Genomic DNA, 18,861 nt, shown 5'->3' with positions numbered 1-18,861 from the left:
AGACCAGATAAAAAGAGAGGCGTTTTTTAAATGCGTACAGGATCTCTCTTCTCTGGGAGTGATTGTTCCAGTTCCAATACTGGAACAGGGTCTAGGGTTTTATTCAAGAAGAAGTGAACTTTCCTTCCCATTCTAGACCTGAATTGTCTAAAAAAAAAAAATTCTCAAGAGTTCCATCCTGCTATTCTTCCTTTAGTACAAGAGGGTCAATTCATGACAACCATAGATCTAAAGGATGCGTACCTTCATGTTCCCATTCACAGGGACCATCACAAGTTTCTGAGATTTGTCTTTCTCGAACAACATTTCCAATTCGTAGCTCTTCCTTTTGACCTTGCCGCAGCTCCCAGAATATTTTCAAAGGTTCTGGGGGCTCTCTTGGCTGTGATCCGGTCCAGGGGAATTGCTGTGGCTCCCTATTTAGACGACATATTGATTCAAACACCATCTTTTCCACAAGCAGAATCTCACACAGAGATATCGTTGTCTTTTCTTCGTTCTCACGGATGAAAAGTGAATTTGGAGAAAAGCTCCCAGGTCCCAGCTACAAGGGTAGTCTTCCTAGGGACAATAATAGATTCCATTCTGATGAAGATTTTTCTGATGGAGGTCAGAAGAGCAAAGATTCTTTCCTCTTGCCGGTCTCTTCAGTCTGCTGTTCAACCGTCAGTGGCTCTATGTATGGAAGTAATTGGCCTGATGGTGGCTTCCATGGATATTATCACCTTTTGCTCGATTTCATCTAAGAGCTCTGCAGTTGTGCATGCTCAGACAATGGAATGGAGATTTTGCGGATCTGTCTCAGAGGATAGTTCTTGATCAGGCGACGAAGGACTCTCTCCCGTGGTAGATCTCTCAGGAGCACCTGTCTCAAGGCACTTGCTTTCGAAGACCTTAATGGACGATTGTGACCACGGACGCCAGCCTGTTGGGCTGGGGAGCAGTCTGGGACTCCTTAAAGGCGCAGGGACTTTGGACTCAGGAGGAGTCAACTCTCCCTATCAACATTCTGTAATTGATTGTGATTTTCAATGCTCTGATGGCTTGGCCCCAACTATCTTTAGCCCAGTTTATCAGATTCCAGTCAGACAATATAACTTCAGTGGCTTACATCAACCATCAGGGAGGAACTCAAGAGTTCCTTAGCCATGAAGGTTGTGGCTTGGATCATTCAGTGGGCAGAAGCTCACAATTGCTGTCTATCTGCCATCCACAATCCAGGAGTGGACAACTGGGAAGCGGAATTCCTGAACAGACAGACGTTTCATCCCGGGGAGTGGGAACTCCATCCAGAGGTGTTCTCCCGGTTAACTATCAAATGGGGGGTACCGGAGTTGGATCTGATGGCGTCTCGACAGAACGCCAAGCTTCCAAAGTATGGTTCAAGGTTGAGGGATCCTCAGGCCTTCCTGATAGATGCATTGGTAGTTCCTTGGAACTTCAGGATGGCATACCTATTCCCTCAGTTTGCTCTGCTGTCACGAGTCGTCGCTCGTATTGAACAGGAGAGAGCATCAGTGATTCTAATTGCTCCGGCTTGGCCTCGAAGGATCTGGTATGCAGACAAAGAACTTTGTCTTTTCTCCAGGAGGGTCTGGAAAAAGGGTTATCGGTTAGCACTGTGAAGGGTCAAATTTCGGCCTTATCTGTTTTGTTACATAAATGTTTGGCATATGTGCCAGTTGTACAATCCTTTTCTCAGGCCTTGGTCAGAATCAGGCCTGTGTTTAAGTCTGTTGCTCCGCCTTGGAGCCTTAACCTTGTTCTTAGAGTTTTACAGCAGGTTCCGTTTGAGCCTTTACATGCCATAGATATTAAGTTGTTACCTTGGAAGGTTTTATTTCTTTTGGCTATTTCTTTTGCTCGGAGAGTCTCTGAACTCTCAGCATTGCAGTTTGATTCTCCTTATCTTATTTTTCATGCTGATAAGGTGGTTCTTCGTACTAATTTAGGTTTCCTTCCTAAGGTTGTTTCTATGAAAAATATTAATCAGGAGATTGTTGTTCCGTCTCTGTGTCTAAAGCCTTCTTCTGATAAAGAACATTTGTTGCACAATTTGGGTGTGGTTCGTGCTCTTAAATTCTATTTGGAGGCGACTAAGGATTTTCGCCAATCTTCTGCTCTTTTTGTCTTTTTTGCTGGGAAACGTAGAGGTCAGAAAGCTACTGCTTCTACTCTTTCTTTTTGGTTGAGAAGTGTGATTCTTCTAGCATATGAGTCTGCTAGTAAGCAACCTCCTGAGAGAATTACAGCTCATTCCAGCAGGGCTGTTGCCTCTTCTTGGACTTTTAAAAATGAAGCTTCCATGAAACAAATTTGCAATGCTGCAACTTGGTCTTATTTGCATACTTTTTCCAAAGTTTACAAATTTGATACTTTTGCCTCGGCTGAGGCTGCTTTTGGGAGAAAGGTTCTTCATGCGGTGGTGCCTTTTGTTTAGGCATGCATGTTTTGTCCCTCCCTTTTTATCTGTGACCTCTAGCTTGGGTATTGGTTCCCAACAGTAATTAAGATGAACCTGTGGACTCACCACATCTTAGGAAGGAAACAAAATGTATACTTACCTGATAAATTTATTTCTTCCAGATATGGTGAGTCCACGGACCCACCCTTTTTGTTTTAAGAATGTTTATGGCTAAACCCCAGACACCTCCGCACCTTGTGTTACTCTCTTTTCTCCATTTCCTTTCGGTTGAATGACTGGGGGTTATGGGTAGGGGAGTGATACTTAACAGTTTTACTGTTAAGCTCTTTGCCTCCTCCTGCTGGCCAGTAGTGATATTCCCAACAGTAATTAAGATGAGAATGTGGACTCACCATATTTGGAAGAAACAATTTATCAGGTAAGCATAAATTTTGTTTTTGTCATTTGAAATAGCTGCTTATGCCAGTTGAAACTGCCACCTATACTGAAAATGTAAATATTGCAATAATGGGTACAGAAAAGCTATGTAAACAAGAGCCAGCTGAAGACATCACACTTCTAGTGTGAGGTGAGAGACAGGTACTAAACATTTCATTTTAAATTGTTCTCTCTACATATTTGGCTTTATGTATAAAGGTAGTGATAATTAAATATTTGCATGTATAGAGAAGATTAGGAGTTCTGCCTACCCTGTAAGCTCAGCCCATTTGAATTAGTTGTGGTTTTAAAGAGAAAGACTGCTAATTCATAAACCCATTTCCCATATATTTTATACTTTGAAGCTGATATTACAAGACATTGGAAAAGCATTAGAGGGACAGTCTACACCAATTTTCACATAACTGCATGTAATAAACACTACTATAAAGAAGAATATGCACAGATACTGATCTCAAAATCCAGTATAAAAACTTTTAAAAACTAACTTAGAAGCTCCAAGTTTAGCACTGTTGTTGAGGTTAGGCTGGAACACCCAGTGAAAGGGGCTGGAGAAGCAAGAACAGCAGACAACCCCCTCCCCTACATATGAAAAGCCATATTACACAGAGGAGCAAGCAGGCATCTGTAGACTTCAGTCTACATCTGATACTTTGGGGCTTTGTTAGGAGTCTGAAAATCAGCACAATTTAAAAAAATAAGCAAAATGATACATTGTTTCAAAAACACTCCCAGATTAGCTATATAAATGGATCATCTACAAAACATTTATGCAAAGAAACATTTGGGGGTAGATTTAACAGACAGCAGATGCTGCTTTCTAGCCCCGAAGTTTCAGGTCTTGAAATTGGCCACCTAGTGTACAATGTCCCTTTAAGGGGAAACCAATACTACAGTACACTACCATTTAAAGGTTTTCATTCAATGTTTTTGCTTAGTTTTAGAGTGAGTGGGGGTTATAATTTTCTGGATAGATTTGTATTTAGTACGTTTAAGGATCTGAAGGCTTGGTGAGAGACCACTGCTAACGCGGTAAACAACAGTTTTTCTATTCCGAAACTACTGTGTGACATTGTAGTTATTTACCCCTCATTTATCCTACAAATTGTTACTGGTAGTCTTCTCATTGACTCTTACCTCCTGCTGATGAGAATATGAAAAAAGAAAGCTGCAGTAAATTACTTATTAATAAGGACACATGTTAAGATACAATGCCCTTCCAACAAACACTTAAAAGGTAAACTAAACATTTTATAAGCCTTAAAAAAAGATTACATTTCAATATCCAAATGTTAAAGCACTTGAAAGTGATGCGGCATGTAAAAAGCTGACTAGAAAATATCACCTGAAAATCTCTATTTAAAAAAGGAAGATATTTTACCTCAAAATATCTTTAGTATTCACACCCCACTGTAGACTTTAAGCAGCCAATAAGGATGCTAGTCTCAGGACTTGCAAGGGAGTGTGCATAATGTAATGTTATTTTCCTATTCAGTTAAAAGGATACCAAGGGAATGAGGCAAAATTGATTATAGAAGTAAATTGGAAAGTTGTTTAAAATTGTATGCTCTGACTGAATCATTAAAGAAAACTTTTGTGTTTCATGTCCCTTTAAGGAAGTTTACTATGAAATCTCACGAGATTTCAGTGAAATATCATATCATCACTTTATTTGGCACTTACAAGATAAATATACACTGTGTATGTCTATTGTGGACTACAGCACCTACCATGCACTGCTACCTGAGTAAATGTCACTTCCACCCTCATGAGATTATTGATTTTATTGCTATTATTTAATGTTTGCTGAGTGGGTGTGGGTGTTTATATAGCTAAGCAATGATCTATTTAAAATACTGTTTGTACAAGCTTTTAATCCTCAAAAATATATTTTTCCATTTAGAGAGGACTATAATTTGGAGGTCAAGCAAAAGTTTTACATTTTAAATGGCCTGAATTAACTTACAACGGCCTAGATAACCAATGGAGTGCAAAACTGCGCTCTTGTGAACACAATATTTGCACTACACCCAGTAATATTAGCACATGTAAATATGCGCAGGTATTACAAGTTAGGCACAATGCGAACCCTATCTCATTACCTGGAAGCCTTGCACTCATGAGAGCGCGTGTTTCCATAGGTTCCAATAGGAGCCTCGTCCGCATGCCGTGAGACACGGCAAAGCACCTAGTGCAGCACACGGGGTAATTCATGCAGAGTTGGGCAGCAATTAAAAATATACATGTATGTTCGCGGAGTGATCACATCTTACGCGGCAGGGCTGAATAAAAAGAATAAACTCAGAGAAGATTTACTTTGTAAACAAATTAAAAATGCCTACAATAAATATTTAAAGGGACAATCAAGTAAAAAAAGAAAAACTTTCATGATTTAAATAGGGCATGTAATTTTAAACAACTTTCCAAATTTTTTTTTATCAGCAATTTTGCTTTGTTCTCTTAGTTGAAAGCTAAACCTAGGAGGTTATATGCTAATTTCTTAGACCTTGAAGGCCACCTCTAATCTGAAAGCATGTTTACAATTATTTACCACTAGAGGGCATTAGTTCACGTGTTTCATATAGATAACATTGAGCTCACGCACGTGAAGCCCCTAGGAGTGAGCACCAATTGGCTAAAAAGAACTGAAATAAGGGGGCAGTCTGCAGAGGCTTAGATACAAGGTAATTACAGAAGTTAAATTTGTATTATTATAACTGTGTTGGTTATGCAAAACTAGGGAATGGGTAATAAAGGGATTATCTATATTTTTAAACAACAAATATTCTGGTGTTGACTGTCCCTTTAAGATATCCCACTGACACCATTAGACTCAAATATAAAGAAGCCAAAACAAATAGACTTGTTTCTCATGCAGAAATCAATGTACTCCTTGACACATTCCCAAGCCAAATTCTATAGAATTGGAAACTGTACTGGCAAATACCTAGCAAATATTACTAAACTCTCACCGAAACGGACCACAATTCTGGCTGTGAGGGAGAATGATAAAACGGTGACAAATGAAAGTGATTATTAAAAAAGCGTTCTGTAGCTACTATAAGGAACTTTTAGTAATGGGCAGCAAATTAAAAATATATAGCATTTATACACGGTACTGGAAAGATGTGGGTTCCATGACCAAATTATGATGGCCATTAAGGCTATTTACGCAGCCCCCTCAGCCTCCATCCTCATAAATAAAAACACATCGACTTCCTTCTCACTCAAAACGAGGTACCCGCCAAGGATGCCCCCTAACCCCACTCCCATTCGATCTTGCCATTGAACCCCTTTTGCCCTAAAAGGGAGAGTCAACACCAGAATTTTTGTTGTTTAAAAATATAGATCATCCCTTTATTACCCATTCCCCAGTTTTGCATAACCAACACAGTTATAATAATACACGTTTTACCTCTGTAATTATCTTGTATCTAAGCCTCTGCAAACTGCCCCCTTATTTCAGTTCTATTGACAGACTTGCATTTTAGCCAATCAGTGCTGACTCCTAGGTAACTTCACGTGCGTGAGCTCAATGTTATCTATATGACACGCATGAACTAACACCCTCTAGAGGTCAAAATGCATTCAGATTAGAGGCGGCCTTCAAGGTGTAGGAAATTAGCATATGAGTCTACCTAGGTTTAGCGTTCAACTAAGAATACCAATAGAACAAAGCAAAATTGGTGATAAAAGTAAATTGAAAAGTTGTTTAAAATTGCATGCCCTATCTGAATCATGAAAGTTTATTTTGGACTTGACTGTCCCTTTAAGATCAGAAGCCTAATTGACAGTTTGCAAATAAGGAAATCGTCACTACACCTCTCAATATTCGTGGACGACATGATCCTCTACATTAGCAAATCACACACTTATACCCCCAAAATGATGGCCCTCATAGAAGAATTTGGAGGAATCTCAGGATACCTGATAAACAAAAATAAATCTGAGGTGACTCCACAAAATAAAAAAAAAAACATTGGAAATGTTGACTTTAAGATAATAGACTATACATTCATATATTTGGTAATCAAATTCTCAAAAAACACAGATACCTGGTACGACAAACTACAGACCGCTGATAGCAGAAATTAAATCCTTACTTAAGACCTGGAACTCACTCCCCCTAGCCCTCCTCTCTGCGAGAGTTAACCTCATTAAAGGGACACTAAACCCATTTTTTTATTTAATGATTCAGATAGAGCATGCAATTTTAAGCAACTTTCTTATTTACTCCTATTATGAATTTGTCTTCATTCTCTTGCTATCTTTATTTAAAAAGCAGGAATGTAAAGCTTAAGACCCGGCCCATTTTTGGTTCAGAACCTGGGTTATGCTTGCTTATTGGTTTGCTAAATGTAGCCACCAATAAGCAAGCGCTAATCCAGGGTGCTGAACCTAAAATGGTCTGGCCCCTAAGCTTTAAATTGCTGCTTTTAAATAAAGATAGCAAGAGAATGAAGAAAATAGATAATAGGAGTAAATTTGAAAGTTGCTTAAAATTACACGCTCTATCTGAATCATGAAAGAAAAATTTTGGATTTAGTATCCCTTTAAGATGATCATATTCCCTAAACTACTTTATCTGTTCCACATGATCCCAGAACTCCTGAAAAAACAAAACTTAAAGACTCTGAATTCTATTTTAAATAATTTTATAGGAAGAGGGAAAAAACATGGAATGAGATTGCATAAATTAACCACATCCCCTACAAAAGGAAGATTTGGACTTCACATTCTCCAATTCTATAATTGGGCGGCACAAAGCAAATATGTGATGGATTGGTGGCTAGATAAAGGAACCTTTACTGAATTAGTCCTCTAAAGGGAGATTATCAAACCTTGGTCCCTAGCCTTACTTTCACACTTACCAATGAACAAAATCGACCCTAAATTGCAAGGTCTTCTCCCATTTACAGGTCCAATCAAGGCATAGCAGAAACTATGCAAATACCTAAAGATATCACCACACATTCCCAGATTATTACTGCTTCAAGGCAACCCAAAGTTTATAGCAGAACTCAACACAAACAAATACAACATCTACTGATGCAAGACAGTAAAACAATAGCCTAATTCACAGAACTGGTAAATAATTACGACATACCACGCCAGCATCACTTCGCCTACTTACAGGCTAAACACTACATACAAAGCTTATCTGACTCACAACTAATAGGACCCACTAGAATGATGGTAGATAGAACAGTTAATTGGGCCAAACAGGAAACCGGATCCATAACGCCCATTTATAGCCTTCTACAAGAGACTCCAGCTAACACAATGTTGACACAACTTAAAACAGACTGGTCTACTAGGCTAGGATCGGATATCACAGATTCAATTATACTGAAAATCACATACTAAGATCTTAAATAACACATACATTACTACTAGGGATTATCAAAAATGGTGCCCCAATGAACCACAGACCTGGGGCAAATGCCAACACCCAGTGCCAGACCTCATACACATGAAGTGGCAATGCCCATTTCTACAAAAATTCTGGAATAGGATTTCACACTGGCTACAGAGTCGTCTGATAGGGAATGTCATCCTATCGGCAAGGAAACTTATACTCAAGCATTAGCTAGAGAAAAAAAAAAAAAACACTTTCCATGCTAAAACAATCAGACACGACAAGTATTTTGTTAACAGTCAGACTCTTTAAGAGACATGAGCAGGCGAACATCTAACTTTATTAAAAAATGGGAGCCCTATATAGTCTTACTACCCATCTCTACACAAAAACAAATAATCTCCCCCCTCAAAAACTAAGATTAAAGGGACACTGAACCCAAATGTTTTCTTTTGTGATTCAGATAGAGCATGAAATTTTAAGCAACTTTTTAATTTACTCCTATTACAAATTTTCTTTATTCTCTTGGTATCTTTATTTGAAATGCAAGAATGTAAGTTTAGATGCCGGCCCATTTTTGGTGAACAACCTGGGTTGTTCTTGCTGATTGGTGGATAAATGTATCCACCAATAAAAAAAGTGCTGTCCAAATAAAGATAGCAAGAGAACGAAGAAAAATTGATAATAGGAGTAAATTAGAAAGTTGCTTAAAATGTCATGCTCTATCTGAATCACGAAAGAAAAATTTTGGGTTCAGTGTCCCTTTATATTCTAAACGTACAACTTAGAGGTGAGTGGCAACTATGGATTTAAACCTTTTCACGCAGGAGCCAAGGGTAACATCTGAAAGAGCCCAGTGGAATTCACCACCATATCAGAGGGGAATACTCAGGGGGTCAGAGTAGACAAGATTTAAGGAGAGTATATAGTAATATGGATATACCTGTTTTGTAAATTGGTTTTGTCAATTCCTCCTTTGTATTTATTTTATTACTTGAATTTGTTTACTTTCCCGTTTTTTTAAAAATTGGAAAATGTGACTGATGTCTTGTTAGTATAATATGTAATGACAACGTACCACGCTAACTAAAAGATGGGGACTTTCTATCGGGCCAATCTTCACTAAAGAGAAGTAGCTTCATCTACTAACGTAAAGCCGCCAGAACACTATACTGATAAACTGTATCTAAAGACACTCCAAACTCAGGGATAATGAATACTATAGTAGTGTTCACTGGTAAAGGTACTATTCGAGCCAAAGAAGAAACTACCAGCTTTTTCCCTCATATCGTCATTGTATGTTCCACGAGGCAACTTAATAAAATGATATTTAAAAAATATATATATATATACTGTATATATCCGTATAATTTATCTTATGTAGAGAATAAAACGCTGCACTCACCGGTCTTCATGAAAAAAAATATCACTTTAATCTCATCAATTCAGTATAGTCGATAAACAAGACTACAGAGAACATTGGGACACAGGTTTAACAACCATTGAGAAAGGTATGGGTTTGAGATTCTTGTTTATCGACTAAGCTGAATTGATGAGATTAAAGTGATAATTTTTTTCATGAAGACCGGTGAGTGCAGCGTTTTATTCTCTACATAGGATAAATGCTACGGATGTATACACTTTGCGCAGGACCCCGGCGGTTGTTGATTTGTAACAGTGAGTGTACTTAATCTGAACTTTTATATATGTATATGAATATATACATTCGTGTGTTTATGTGTATATACACATATTAACCCTTTGATGACAGGGTTAATATGTCTACATCGGAACAACGTCCCGATGTAAACAAATTGAAATCCTGCGATTGTGCACACGATCACAAGATTTCAATGATGGGATCGGGTCAGGGGGGCCCTCCCTGTGACGCTAGGCACGCCCTCCAGAACGCAATCACATAATCGGAAGCACAGTTGGCTTTAGGACAGCCAACGGTTAGAACGTTCTATTTCGTCATAACAGCACTAAAGCCCAGTGAAATTATGATGGAATAAAATGGCATAACGGCGATAAAAGGTTAAAGGGACACTGAACCCAAATTTTTTTCTTTTGTAATTCAGATAGAGCATGCAATGTTAAGCAACTTTCTAATTTACTCCTATTATCAATTGTTCTTTGTTCTCTTGCTATATTTATTTGAAAAAGAAGGCATCTAAGCGTTTTTTTGGTTTCAGTACTCTGGACAGCACTTTTTTATTGGTGGATGAATTTATCCACCAATCAGCAAGGACAACCCAGGTTGTTCACTAAAAATGGGCCGGCATCTAAACTTACATTCTTGCATTTCAAATAAAGATACCAAGAGAGTGAAGAAAATTTGATAATAGGAGTAAATTAGAAAGTTGCTTAAAATTTCATGCTCTATCTGAATCACGAAAGATAATTTTTGGGTACAGTGTCCCTTTAATATGTATATAAGCATATAATATATATTTACAGTCCTCATAAACCTCTATGTAAAGGCAATATACAGTGCTTTTTTTTCTAACACCCCACAGCCACTAACGTTAACCCCTTATAACTGCTTTGTGACGTTTCTTATTAAAAAATAAAAATAGTAAACTGTTTTTTATTTATATAAAAATAACTGTCCACTTTATTTTGGGGGCAATAGAGGCACTTTTTTCCTTATTAACCAAATTCAAGTAGAGCATGCAATTTTAAAGAATTTTCTCATTTACTTCTATAATCAAATTTGTTTTTTTCTCTTGGTAGCTTTTGTTGAAAAGCAGAGATGTAGGCTCAGGAGTGTGCACATCTCTGGAGCACTATATGGCAGCAGTTTTGAAAGAATGTTATCCATCTGCAGAAGCACTAGATGGCGGCACTATTTCCTGCCACGTAGTACCCCAGACAAATGTAATAATAGAAATAAATTTTATAAAGTGTATGCTCTGCCTGAAAGGGATAGAAAGGTCAAAAGTAAATGTGCACAGGAGCATTTCAATTGGAAATAAGCAATATATTTCCATTAGAACAAAATGCTTCTGGTAAAGGTTATTAGTTTTTCAGTGGCATACGCACATATGCTGTGAGGGCCGGTGCACCAGTATTCAAGCTCAGAGAACTGGGGGTGGTGTTTATGGTGCCTGTGAAGACTTAAAGGGACACTAAACCCAGATTTTTTCTTTTGTGGTTCAGATAGAGCAAGCAATTTTAGGCAACTTTCCAATGTATTTCTATCATCTAATTTGTTTTGTTTTCTTTGTATCATTTGTTGAAAAGCATATCTAGATAGGCTCAGCTACTGCCGATTGGTGGCTGCATATGTATGCCTCGTGTTATTGGCTCACCCATGTGCATTGCTTTTCTTCAACAAAGATACTAAGAGAAGGAACCAATAGATAACAGAAGTCAAAATTAGACTTTTGATTCAGATAGAGCAGCAATTTTAAACAACTTTCCAATTTACATCTGTTATCAAATTAGCTTCTTTCTCTTGGTATCTTTTATTGAAGAGTAAAGCTAGGTAGGCTCATAAGAGCTCAGACGTGTCTACAGTACTCTATGGCAGCAGTTTTTACAACATTATTTGTATCTTTGTTATACAATTTTGCAAAACACTGCTGCCATAGAGTACTGTAGGCACGTGCACACTCCTGAGCTCTTATGAGCCTACCTAGTTTTACTCTTCAATAAAAGATACCAAGAGAAAGAAGCTAATTTAATAACAGATGTAATTTGGAAAGTTGTTTAAAATTACTACTTTATCTGAAACATGAAATTTTAATGTTGACATTACTGTCCCTTTAAAATAATATTCTCTATCTAAACCATGAAAGAAAAAAAATGGGTTTCATGTCCCTTCAAATTTGTGTCATACAAGCCACTACTGACTCTCTGAGAAGTTGCGGTGTTTGAATTCTCACGGCATATTTGCATATGCCATTTAAAAACAGTAATATATTTTACTAAAATAAGTTATGCTAATGAAAGTATATTGCAAAATGCTTCTATTTCAAACTGACCTTCACACGTGTACATTTACATTTTGACCTTTCTACAAAAGAAAATGTTTGGGTGTCATATAATGAAATCTGTAAATGTTTTCTGTATACATTTTCAGTAATATTGAGAGTGAAAGGTATTTTAAGGTGGGAGAAATGTTGAGTAGGAGTGTATTTTGAGACTACACATTTAATGTCTATAATCCAGTCCCTCTTCTTCAGATGCAGTAAATGCAGTACAAGTTGGAAACAAGCTCAGATACTTTATAAGCCATAGATTCAGACAATAATTCTTGGTTTTATTGTCACAAGACTCTCCTACAAGCCACAGATTATTTTTGTTTAACTCTGTAAAAAAAAAAAAAATGTAAATGTAGCACAAGTTGCTTTTAAAGAGCAAACCTTTGGGTAGGAGATAGTAGGTCCTCTCTTCATCAGCAAGATATAATCATCTAAAGAGGGTCTTTTGAGAAGGAACTCAAACCCCTGTGAAGTTCTGATTTTTTGTCCAGGGAACTTTCCTAAGATCTCACTGTAGTTTATGACACCCCAGTTGCTCATAAGTTTTCCAGAGTCTTTTAGAAGGAACATTTTCCTAAACATTGAGTAATGCCGCCTTTTAAATTCAGATACGACCAGGTCTCCTGGTATAAACGGTGTGCTCTGGGACACTGCATGTTCCTTCTCAGGGGGTTGTTTAGATCCAGAACTGTCCCACTGTAGGGTATGAGGACCATGTGATGTAGACTCATTTACAGTCTCAGGTAAGTTAACTTCTGGACCTCTAAGATCCTTGATGTCTTCTGATACAAACTCAGAAGGGATCATCTGACTTATCCTGTGTAATGGAGACAGGGATGTCCCCCAGGCCCTCTTTCTCCTAATGGGCATCGCTGTGGGTTGCTTGCTACTTTCACCAATGGCATCTCCTTGACCCCTGCTGTCATCACTAACAACCTCTCCATCCTGTGATTCATCAACCCCTGGATTCTTTGTACAAGACACAAAATGCTGCAACTGGGTCTGACATTGGAATCCAGCAGCGAGCACTGGCAGCCTGCACCTCAGTCCGGAGTGGCACAACCAGAGAACCCTGCCTACACAACGCTGCCACATTATCCTGTTACTGTTGTACAGTCATGTGGTTAGCACCTGGTAGGGCTTGAAGGGGTTAACAAAACCACGTGACTGAACCCCGCACGTAAAGGTCATACGTCATCAGACTGAGACAAGCAGGAAGTGACAGGCAGCGCACATGGTACCCACATTAGTGCTGTGTGGATCTGAATAGGCGACTGTTAAATACTGTACAATATTGGATTCAATCTGCTGTCTGCTAGACTTGATTTATGATTAATTAGACATACGTGTTTTATTTGTAAACGTTATGAATAGTCCTAACACTAATGCACTATCATGTCTTAGGTCCTCCTAAACACAATTATAAAAACACTTGCTAATAACCGTGACTTTCCAATAAAACACTTCAGAAAAAGAAATACTGTCTTATTTGATATAGATAATTATATGTACTGTGAACTATCAGTGTAAAACTAAATTCAACAGAAAGAAAATTATAACGTATAGCATGGCTTTGCGCCATGCTGAACTCTGATTGGCTAGCTACCCAGGAAGAGGCGTGTCTTACGGGTCAGAGCCATGGTTGTGATGTCACGTCAAGTGGGCGTATCTTCTGGGAGCTCCTCCTATCGGATCGCTCCGCGCATGCTCTTTCCTTAAACACGTGGCTGTGACCGGAGCGAGCAATGGCGACGGTAGCAGCGGGCGGCGTGTGCGAGCTGCTCCCTCCTCCGTGCGCATTTGTTCCGGTTAGCCGTGAGTTGTTAGCGCTTTCTGGTGCGGACGGAAGGATTCAAGTGTGGGACACCCGGGGCGGAGGATTAAGGCGGGAATACGTGCCCTCCGCGCACCTTAGCGCCACTTGTACCTGCCTGGCGTGGGCACAGGGCCGGGTAGACAAGGTGAGGATCCCCCTGATATTGTTAGTATTGGAGCGGAGAATGTGGGTCATGGACATTCGATACCGCGTGCAGGGTTTTGTACTGTGCCACAGGGCTCACTGCATGTGCTGTCACCTCTCCATGTGGCCCCTGACAGTAGCGTTGTGTGGTTTATGGGTCAGAACCAAAAACAGTCCTAAAACCCAGATTAGTGTGTTACTGTCACCAGGGCTTATGTGTACGTCATAGCGGGCAAGGGTCGGGTTGCGTTTAGTCTTCAGCTGGGGCCTGGGACTCGTAGTGTGATTTGAGTATTACTTCTGTAAATAACGCACATGCCAACCAGGGGTTAGTGATAAGGCAGCTTTATATGCCATCACCTTTAATGCCAACCAGGGGTTAGTGATAAGGTAGCTTTATATGCCATCACCTTTAATGCCAACCAGGGGTTAGTGATAAGGCAGCTTCATATACCATCACCTTTTAATGCCAACCAGGGGTTACAGTGATAAGGCAGCTTTATATGCCATCACCTTTAATGCCAACCAGGGGTTACAGTAATAAGGCAGCTTTATATGCCATCACCTTTAATGCCAACCAGGGGTTACAGTAATAAGGCAGCTTTATATGCCATCACCTTTAATGCCAACCAGGGGTTACAGTAATAAGGCAGCTTTATTTGCCATCACCTTTAATGCCAACCAGGGGTTAGTGATAAGGCAGCTTCATATACCATCACCTTTTAATGCCAACCAGGGGTTAGTGATAAGGCAGCTTCATATACCATCACCTTTTAATGCCAACCAGGGGTTAGTAATAAGGCAGCTTCATATACCATCACCTTTTAATGCCAACCAGGGGTTAGTAATAAGGCAGCTTCATATACCATCACCTTTTAATGCCAACCAGGCGCAAGTAATAAGGCAGCTTCATATACCATCACCTTTTAATGCCAACCAGGGGTTAGTGATAAGGCAGCTTCATATACCATCACCTTTTAATGCCAACCAGGGGTTAGTGATAAGGCAGCTTCATATACCATCACCTTTTAATGCCAACCAGGGGTTAGTGATAAGACAGCTTCATATACCATCACCTTTTAATGCCAACCAGGGGTTAGTGATAAGGCAGCTTCATATACCATCACCTTTTAATGCCAACCAGGGGTTAGTGATAAGGCAGCTTCATATACAGTCACCTTTTAATGCCAACCAGGGGTTAGTGATAAGGCAGCTTCATATACCATCACCTTTTAATGCCAACCAGGGGTTAGTGATAAGGCAGCTTCATATACCATCATCTTTTAATGCCAACCAGGGGTTAGTGATAAGGCAGCTTCATATACCATCACCTATGTGTATATTAGCCCAAAATAATGTTCTGTTAAGTGTATTAGTAGGTTTTTAGCAACTGTGTAGCCAAGTTGTCCCCAAACACGTGTATATTAACGTTCAGCATAGCAGAGTCTGATACATGGTTTGTCCACTGGATTGTGTAAAATCTACTTATGTCTATAATCAGGGATAGCTTTTTCCATTAGTCTCCAACTGATGTGAACAAGTTAGAAACTAGTGTTTTTACTTTAGAAGACACCAAGTGTTTTTTTTTCATTTCCTAGCTACTAATCTTTTCCTCGTGTTTGGCATACTATCGTGTTATATTTACACCCCCAGTCTATATGTTGAATTGGAAAAGTAGATTTTAATTTATCAATTTGTCATTTTGTGTATCTTAGAGGTGTAGATAATGTACAAGCAAGTCCCTATTTTCTTGCATCTATCACACAAATTTTACCTTGAGAAATTGTTACTTTCTGTAATATTGGGATTAGGTAGCAAAGTGTAAGATATTGGCGGGGTTTTTGCTGCTGTTTCATAATTTATTTTTGTCTGTATACATTTTTCCTGATTACTTAAAACTTATGGCTGGCTTCTCAGTATACAGGTTGACATACATTTTCACTCATACTTGTCAACCCAGTTTGGCTCACTCCAAGTACATAAATCACAGCTTTGTAGAGTTTTCTCAAACTTTTTTGGAACTTTAACCCCATTCTAAAAAGTGAGCAGCCTGAGCTTTGGAAATGTAGTTGATTTGTGAACAAACAAGTTGGTTTTATAAGCCATATGTATAACATTGGTGTGTATTAAATGGTATATTTGAAAATTGCTGTCAATGCTTTTTCTGTCAAAATATAAGTACATGTGCCAGTTTGGATGCCATTGAGCCACCGTGCAGCACATGTACGTACATTAAGCAACTCTTACACATTTCACTACTGTTCAGTGAGTGCAGGCATGGAAATTACACCCACGGCCATAAGCAGGTTTGTTAGCTGATGCATATGAGGATTATAAAAAGACTGAATACCAGAAAGCTCATATTTAAAGGCAAAACTTTTTTATGCACGTAATACACAAGTCCCTCTACTACTATACATTCAGGCTTTATCAGTATGCTAATCTATAGGTAGACTGCAGGATGTTGTAATTACATGGTGTTTCCTTTTAAATATTGTATATTAGTCTCAGCATATGCTGTCCATTTAAAGAACATGGAAATAATACATGTAACAATACAGAACATACAATTAAAGACTTTTCTGTTTACTATTTTGGTTTTATTTTACCTTGGAATCCTTTAAGACTCGACAAACCCAGGGAGTCACTGGCTCCTAACTTTGTGTTCTCCATATATCTATATACCTATCTCAGTATGCTCTGATGGAAAGGAGCTGTTTTAACAAAGGATAGCAAAAGATAAGATTAAAAAAAAAAAAAAAATTCTTCTGCATTATGTTATGTGTTTAATTTTGCCTTTTTTTCCTTTATCATTTTTGGTATTTATTGGACTTTTTTGTTACAAAATGTAGCCAGGATGAGATTCATATCACTATAGTGTTAACATGACTGTTAGACAACCTGATTGTGTTTTGATTTTTAAAAATATATATATATATATATTAAAGCATATTAGTCTGGTCTTTATCCTAGGGTATAAACACCCTTGTAATTTGTCCAGTGTTTTTAACTATAAATGTTTGTCAACCTCTTCCCTGGAGGCTCATTGGTTCATACATCGTAACGTTTGTCACTCACAATTTAGACAGTAGAATTGTTTCTTTAGTCTCTACTTAAAAACAACTGTTTGAACCTTTCTTTTTTAGGAGAGCCATCAAAAAAAGAAACGGAAATCTGTAGCTGTGGAAGCAGATGGACAGTATGATCTTTTGACCATAGGCACAGCGACGGGCACTATTTTATTATATAGCATCATTAAAGGAGAGCTGCAGAGCAAACTGGTGAGCTTTCGTTTTTAGTAGGCTTCTAAGTGCTGGTGCTTTGTGGTTATCCAAAGCGTAAATGATTTGCACAATTTACCATAAATTGATTTAATCCTCATTTGTGCAACAGAAATTATGTAATATTGGCTTAAAATAGGGCTTACAGTGTAGCTTGGTCTGTTAAATCAGCCGTGTGGTGTCTGCCATTAAAAAGGTCCCAGGGAGAACACTTTTCCTAATTCCTTAGCTTTTAAAACTTCACCCCCTTGTGTTGGGGAGAACTAAGTTTTGCTTAAATGGACAGTGTAACCCAGAATTTTTATTTAAAGATTGATAATCCCTTTATTTCCCAATCCCCAGTGTTGCATAACCTATAGTTATATTAAAATACTTTTTTACCTCTGATTACCTTGTATCTAAGCCTCTGCAGACTGCCCATTTCAATTCTTTTGCCAGACTTGCATTTTAGCCAATCAGTGCTGACTCATAAATAACTCCACAGGCGTGAGCACAGTTATCTGTATGACACATGAACCAGCTCTGTCTAGCTGTGAAAAACTGCCAAAATGCACTGACATAAGAGGCTGCTTTCAGGGGCTTAGAAATTAGCATATGAGCCTACCTAGGGTTAGCTTTCAACAAAGAATACCAAGTGAAAATTAATTTGATAAGATTAAATTGAAAGAATTGTTTAAAATTGCATGCCCTATCTGAATCATGAGTTACATTTTGACTAGACTGTCCCTTTAAGTTAGTAGGTCTGTTGTGAAATAAAAGTGAGTAGGGGGTTAATGTACCTGTTTAAAATCTAGGAGCCAGACAGTGGTATTTGTATATAGCTATATTTTCACCAGAGTTTATCTGAAATTATTTTTTATATATATATTTTTTTTTCCCCCTATAATTGACAGGTTGGGGGCCACGACAACCGAGTGAATTGTATACGGTGGCACCAGGGTAACCGTTCTTTATATAGTTGTTCAGAAGACAAACACATTGTGGAATGGAGCACACAGACCTGCAAAGTAAAGTGGTGAGTGAAGCCTGTCCAGTGGTCTTGCTGAATGGTGAAGGCTATAAATTGGTTTTGCTAACAAATTTACTGGAGTATCAGAGTAACTGTCAAGAGATTGGCTCCGTCGCGTAATGTAGATGCCGAGTGTAGTTTAGCAATTAGGTAAACAATTGTAGCTAACAAAGTGTAAATGCATTTAGTCTGCAGAAATCGTATTACATGTTTACTGCCCCTTAAAGGGGCATTGAATACACTTGTATGTTATGATTCAAAGCATGCAATTTTACACAACTTTTCAAATTCTATTTAATTCTCTTGATATCCTTTGTTGAAAAGCACATCTAAATAGGCTCAGTGGCTGCACACAGATGCCTCATGTGATTGGCTCACCATGTGCATTGCTATTTCTTTA

At 38.5% G+C, this 18,861-nt stretch overlaps 2 protein-coding genes across 2 annotated transcripts in view; one reads left to right on the top strand and one right to left on the bottom strand.

The window, feature by feature from the left end:
• The window catches only part of TRMT61B (tRNA methyltransferase 61B), a 198,066-nt gene extending 184,700 nt beyond the window's left edge, over positions 1 to 13,366 (bottom strand). Inside the window, exon 1 of the mRNA XM_053712646.1 lies at positions 12,593 to 13,366. Coding sequence (XP_053568621.1) covers positions 12,593 to 13,306 — 714 coding nt within the window. The 5' untranslated portion in view covers positions 13,307 to 13,366. The remainder of the gene's footprint in view (positions 1 to 12,592) is intronic.
• A 557-nt stretch (positions 13,367 to 13,923) lies between these two features.
• WDR43 (WD repeat domain 43) overlaps positions 13,924 to 18,861 on the top strand; it is a 62,440-nt gene continuing 57,502 nt past the window's right edge. The window contains exons 1-3 of the mRNA XM_053712645.1: positions 13,924 to 14,172; positions 17,318 to 17,452; positions 18,346 to 18,467. Of these exons, the coding sequence (XP_053568620.1) occupies positions 13,957 to 14,172; positions 17,318 to 17,452; positions 18,346 to 18,467 (473 nt within the window). The 5' untranslated portion in view covers positions 13,924 to 13,956. The remainder of the gene's footprint in view (positions 14,173 to 17,317; positions 17,453 to 18,345; positions 18,468 to 18,861) is intronic.

Source organism: Bombina bombina, chromosome 4, assembly GCF_027579735.1.
Source record: "Bombina bombina isolate aBomBom1 chromosome 4, aBomBom1.pri, whole genome shotgun sequence".
Taxonomy (NCBI): domain Eukaryota; kingdom Metazoa; phylum Chordata; class Amphibia; order Anura; family Bombinatoridae; genus Bombina; species Bombina bombina.
This window is presented reverse-complemented; position numbering and strand designations above follow the sequence as displayed.